General features: G+C 33.2%; 1 protein-coding gene across 1 annotated transcript; it reads right to left on the bottom strand.

Moving 5' to 3' along the window:
* Positions 1 to 1,169: 1,169 nt before the first annotated feature.
* LOC114089668 (mitotic-spindle organizing protein 1) lies at positions 1,170 to 1,930 on the bottom strand. Its single transcript, XM_027931586.2, has one exon. The coding sequence runs from the start codon at positions 1,925 to 1,927 to the stop codon at positions 1,682 to 1,684; it is 246 nt and encodes an 81-aa protein (XP_027787387.1). The 5' UTR covers positions 1,928 to 1,930; the 3' UTR covers positions 1,170 to 1,681.
* Between the last annotated feature and the right edge of the window lie 4,007 nt (positions 1,931 to 5,937).

The following is a 5,937-nucleotide window of genomic DNA, read 5'->3' as shown; positions in this document are numbered from 1 at the left end:
GTGGAATGCATCAGGGTTCAATCCCCAGTATCACCAAAAAACATTTAAGAAATATGACACATAAGAAGGCCTCTGTAAACATAATCCTTTCTCAATATTTTTTCCTATTTTGCTTCATACGTAAATAACTTAATCTATATTATCAACTCTTATGGCCTAGAACTGCATACACATTTTGGAGTTGAGAATAAATGTTCTCTTTGATTTATAAATAACATGCAGTATTTGTAGTGTTTAGTTTCATTCAAATGCTTATCACAAATTCTTATTGTCTCCCAACTTGTTCTGCTAATAGACCTTTTCAGTTTACTGGTAAAGATGCCATGAATTAAAAGTCATAATGGTCAAATAAATATTTAAAAAAAGCAGAGAAAGTGGCTACCTAAATATCACTAAATCTTATAAAAACCACTTCAGCTTGTATGAACAATAAAAAACATTAGTGAAGAATGAATACCATTCATTTAAAAGGTATCTAACAAAAATCTAAAATTTAGTCAACAATGAAATTAAATCCATATTAGCCTTGCAAAAAAATTCCACTGAGATTCTGTTACAGAAACAGAACCAATAACATCCTAAATTTTCTAAAATTTATTTTTGAATTATCATTTTGATGAGTTAAAACTTTAAGGGTAAATAATGACACACAAAATGATTTTAGAAAGGCAAACTTATAATTCCTGATACACATTTCATTAGTTTTTGTTTAATGACTAGAAATCCTTATTTCTTCAGAAAATAGTACATATTCATTGAAACGCACCACTTATCTAGTGATTTATTATATATCTACATCATATTTATTAGATAAGAATTCCAATTACTTTTATGTAATAAAAGTAAAAAGGAATTTTGCATGTTGGCTATGTTTCACTTTATACATTATTTTTAGGCCTTTATAGGATATAAAACTTAGAAAAACATTCAACTAATATTCTTATTTGATGTAAATGACTCAAACTACAAACAATACTAAGCTAAGCACTGTTATTACTTTTAAAATCTAAGTTTCTAGAAGTTTTATTTTTCAGTAAATACAAAATGATCTAATTCACACTATTAACTGCCCAAAACCTGTTTAAAAAACTAAATATTCTTTGTTAAAGAGAAGATTACAAGAAATGTTTTCTATGTTCTCATTTTAAAAAAAAAGATTCTGGTATACATGGGGAATTTAAATACAAATTCTTACATGGTGGCTAAAATCTTGTCAACTTTCAGCCTGATACAACATAAATCAACAGTTATTATGCATAAACAATTCAAAATTAAAGTTTATAATGGAAATGTCAACAAGTCATAACTACGACACATCAATACTGATGGGTTCCACTATACTTCCACCAGGCACAGCATATGTGCACATCTGATAGACAGACTGCTTAGAAAATTAAAGCTATCAGAGCTATAAATAAGGAATACATAAATATAAACATAGCAATGCCAAAACATTAGGGCCATTAAAAAAAAAAAAAGATGCGATGCAAACACATTTGATAGTTCTCTCTGTAAGCCACTTTCCACTGATTTATAAAGCTATGGTTTTATAATTCTTTTTAAAAGGAAAATTTTTCTACACTGCTGCATGCAGTAATTTCACTGTACATTCTTGACTAAAATGCAATCTTCAAATCCTCTTGAGGAATTTGACATATTTCATCAGGATCTCTCCAGAAAGTCAGCTTGTCATATTTTCAGCAGCCTTTAGTGCTTCAGTAGCCTTGCGGAGTTCCTTAATAACAGATGATAAAGCTTCTGGGTTAATTCCTTGTTCACAAAGCCGTACACAAATAGACAGTGTTTCCATATCTAAGCCAGTATTCAAAATTCTTGAAATCTCAAGCAGAACATCCATGGTCTCCCTCACCGCATTCAGATTCGCCGCCGCGGTCGCCGACGACCCGGCGCCGCTGCCACTCGCCATGGCGGAGGCCTCCAATTTAATTTCAACAAAATAACATCATAAATCACATTCATGCTATTATTCAATTTTTATCTGGTTTGTTGTTTTGTTTGTAGAAAAATTATAAATTCAATTTGGTTAGATAGTGGTATAACATACATTGGTTAAGCATACTCATGGTATAATGAAAATACAACTGTATTATTGTTATTATTTTGTTTCTTACTTTCTCTTGAATTTTTATTTATTGGAGGTAATATTCCTCCTCCTTTAAAAATACTCCAACAAAACCCATACTTTTTAAAATCATCCTTAGGTAATAAGTCCAATTGTGACCTTAAATCAAAAATACAATAAATGGAAAAATAAAAATATTTAATATATGATAACAATAAAACTCTGAAGTTTAATTATTATTCAAATAAACCCTTCCCCAATTTGAATTTACTTAAATGGCAGGAAAGTATGGTTGATTTATTTCTTTGTATTTCTTTTTTTTTTTTTTTTGCTTTGCATTTACCCACTACTCCCACCTTTGGTGGGTATAAGTATGGGATAGTCTCATTGGAATGGGTCTGTTCTAGACTGGCTCTATATTCTCTGTGTACAAATGATATTTAAAACTAACTATCTTTCATTTTTATTGGTTCTTCTTAGTTATACATGACAATATAATCCATTTTTACATAATTATAAAACCATAGAATATACCTTGTTCTAATTGAGTCCCCAGTACCTCTTCTTCCTAACCTCTCCCCCCAAGCTCTGCTCCCTTCCATGATCTTTCTGCCATTTTACCTATAGTTACTTAGTTTAATTACTTTATTGTGGATATACACAATGGTGGGACTAACTGTTGTTTGGGGTACTTTAGAACAACTCTCCTGTGATTCTCTTGAGTAGGAGATAGGTGTGTCTACTCTCATGGGTCACTGGTGACTCCTTCTTTAGTTCATATGAATCTAGCATTCACCTCTAGGTCTTGCTGCTGAAATCCTCATCATCATCCCTCCAAGTAACCCTGTCAAAGGTACCCAGAATGACCTCCTGCTAATTATTTCATGTGGTCCACATCTAGTCCCCATAAAATGCTCAAGCATCACTTGTCCAAATTGCAATACTTTTTACCTCAATCCTGCTTTTATAGCATACTTTACCTTTCTCATGTGTAAGGCTAGCATTAGTCCTCTGTGTTCTCCTAACTGTAGAGAAAACATTTCAAGCTATGTTATTCCATGAAAATCCTACCATTAATTTTTTATTAGAAGAGGAAGAACTTTCTTGCCTCTCATCCTTTAAGGGTATATGAGAACTCACAGCAGTGGAGAAACTCTTTCCAAAACAAATCACCTCATAATTTCTCCTCCTTCTCCTCTTTCCCCTTTTATAAACTTTAAAGTCAGAAAATTCAATAGGTGGGCAACTTTGACTTTAAAATTTTGCATATAACAATCTGCCTCACACCCATTTTGGTATGCAATATCTATTGGGATGATGCCAGAAATGAAAGTGAGATGGGAGAATTGTATTTGAATAATGTATTACAGATGTGATAAGAGCTAGATTTATGTTCTTTCCAAATCTAGCAAGATCTTTAGCCCTTTATCTAAGGACGTTTTTCACTCTTTATCAACTACATGTCCTTATTTTCTTTGTTATCCAGATAGATTTCAGGGCCCATGTCAGGTTTCCATTGTTGTGACAAAATTCCTGGAAAAAAAACTTAAAAGAGGAAACATTTTGGTCTACTATTTTAGAAATTTCATTCCTTGGTCTTTTAGCCCCAATGTTTCTAGATCCCTGATGAGGTAGAGCATCATGGTGTGGTATATTTGATGGATAAGAGCTGCTCACCTCATGCAACCAGGAAGCAGAGTGAAAGAGAGAGGATGAAGGATCTGGGGATAAAACATAGGCTTCAAGGATTTGTCCTCAAGAACCTACTTCCTCCAATGGGGCCCTCCCTCCTGAGTACTACCACCTCCCAGTAGCCCATTAAATTATGAATCGGTCAATGAATTAGTTCGTTGATGAGGTTAGATTTCTCATCATGCACCATCTTCCAAAGGCCCTACCAATGACCAATTCTGTAGTGGGGAACCAAGCAAACCTTCAACAGATGAGGCTTCAGGGTATGTTTCAGATGCAAAACATAGCAGTCCATCACTATATAACCATTTTCTTGCATACACTCCTTGACCTTATTTTTCTTCTGTCATAATCACCTTGTGAAAAACTAAATTTACATAAACATGCCTTGCCACCTATTATACACCTGAATTAAACAGCAGAATATAGGTGAAAATCATCACAGAACCATGCTGACTATCTAACTTTAAAACTATGGTTGTTTCCACTCTTGAAAATTCTGTTTTTATTTATTCATCATGATCTTATTTTCTACTCTCTGAGACAAGTATTCATTATCTTCTCATCTGTCCTCAAAATTCCAAAACTTCTTTCTTGTCTTCAATCTTGCTTATCACTTTATATTTTATTTAATTGAGAATATTGAAACAAGCAGAGGAGAACAATGTAATTTTCTACCATACTGTCTGAAAATATTAATTTTTAATTAATCTACCATACTGTCTGCAATTTTATCTGTATATATCCACTTTTAGATTTATCTGCGTCCAAGGTGTATGGAGCACTTATCTCAGTTTCTTGGTATTATCATAAAAAATGTAATAAAAATAGTTATTTTCTAATGGGGATGCCATGAGGATGAAATTAGTAACACTTTGAATTAATTCTGTCACAAAGTATATTTGAAATAAGTATTAGTATTTTTATTAAAAAATCCTCCTCCTTCCTAAGGTCAGTTGTAGTATATAGCACTATGCTTGCATACCTCTTAATTCTTCAGGACTTTACTCTAGAAATTATTTGCTATATTTACTTTCTCATCAATGTATCTATCTCCAGTGGTCATTCCTATAATCACTCTGGAACTATAATATCTCTCATCTTTGAAAGCTGCTCTCTAAATTACATTTCCCTATTTATCTAGCTACTCTGTTACTCTGCTTTTTAAAAAAAACATACCTCTTGTGAAGGTATCCAACTAGAAGTTTCTAGTGTTCTACAAAAAACACAAAACATAAAATAACCACAGTTTAAACAAATGCTGAGTTAAGAACCCCAGAGAACAGCAAAGCAACAATAGAAATCTTACAGATCATAGGAAGTCAGGTTGCCTTTGTATAGAAAGGAAGAAAATGTCTTGCCTTACAATACCATCTCCTTTTGGTATCAGCTGCAAACCTGGGGGCATGTTTCCCTGTGTAAAAGGTATTCAGGAAGACCCCAGTAGTCCCCAACACCACAACAGACACCTGCAGTCTTCACTATTGAAAATTCCTATATATCCTGGAGATTAGTGCTTTATCTGATGTGTGTGGCAAAAATTTGCTCCCAAAATGTAGGCTCTCTCTTCCCTTCATTAATCATTTCTTTTGCTGAAAAGAAGCTTTTCAGTTTGAATCCATCCCATTTATTGATTCGTGATTTTATTTCTTGTGCTTTAGGATTCTTTATAAGGAAGTCGGGACCTAATCAGACATGATGAAGATTTGGACATACTTTTTCTTCTATTAGGTATAGGATCTCTGGTTTAATTCCTAGATCCTTGATTCACTTTGAGTTGATTGTTGTGCATGGTGAGTTTCATTTTGCTGCATATGGATTTCCAGTTTTCCCAGCACCATTTGTTGAAGAGGCTATCTTTTCTACCATTTATATTTTTGACACCTTTGTCTAGTATGAGGTAACTTATTTATGTAGGTTTGTCTCTGTGTCTTCTATTCTGTAGCATTGGTCTACATGCCTATTTTGGTGCCAATACTATGCAATTTTTGTCACTATAGCTTTGTAGTATAGTTTAACTTCTGGTATTGTGATGCCTCCCACTTCACTCTTCTTGCTAAGGGTTGCTTTGACTATTCTCAATCTCTTATTTTTCCAAATGAATTTCATGATTGTTTTGTCTATTTCTATAAGGAATGACATTGTGATTTTAATTGGAATCA

This window comes from Marmota flaviventris, chromosome X, assembly GCF_047511675.1.
Source record: "Marmota flaviventris isolate mMarFla1 chromosome X, mMarFla1.hap1, whole genome shotgun sequence".
Taxonomy (NCBI): domain Eukaryota; kingdom Metazoa; phylum Chordata; class Mammalia; order Rodentia; family Sciuridae; genus Marmota; species Marmota flaviventris.
Note: the sequence above shows the minus strand (reverse complement) of the source record. Positions and strands in the feature narration are given on the sequence as shown.

Bases quoted from the DNA above. Each gene is read 5' to 3' on its own strand.
- LOC114089668 (XM_027931586.2), bottom strand. From the start codon at position 1,927: ATGGCGAGTGGCAGCGGCGCCGGGTCGTCGGCGACCGCGGCGGCGAAT.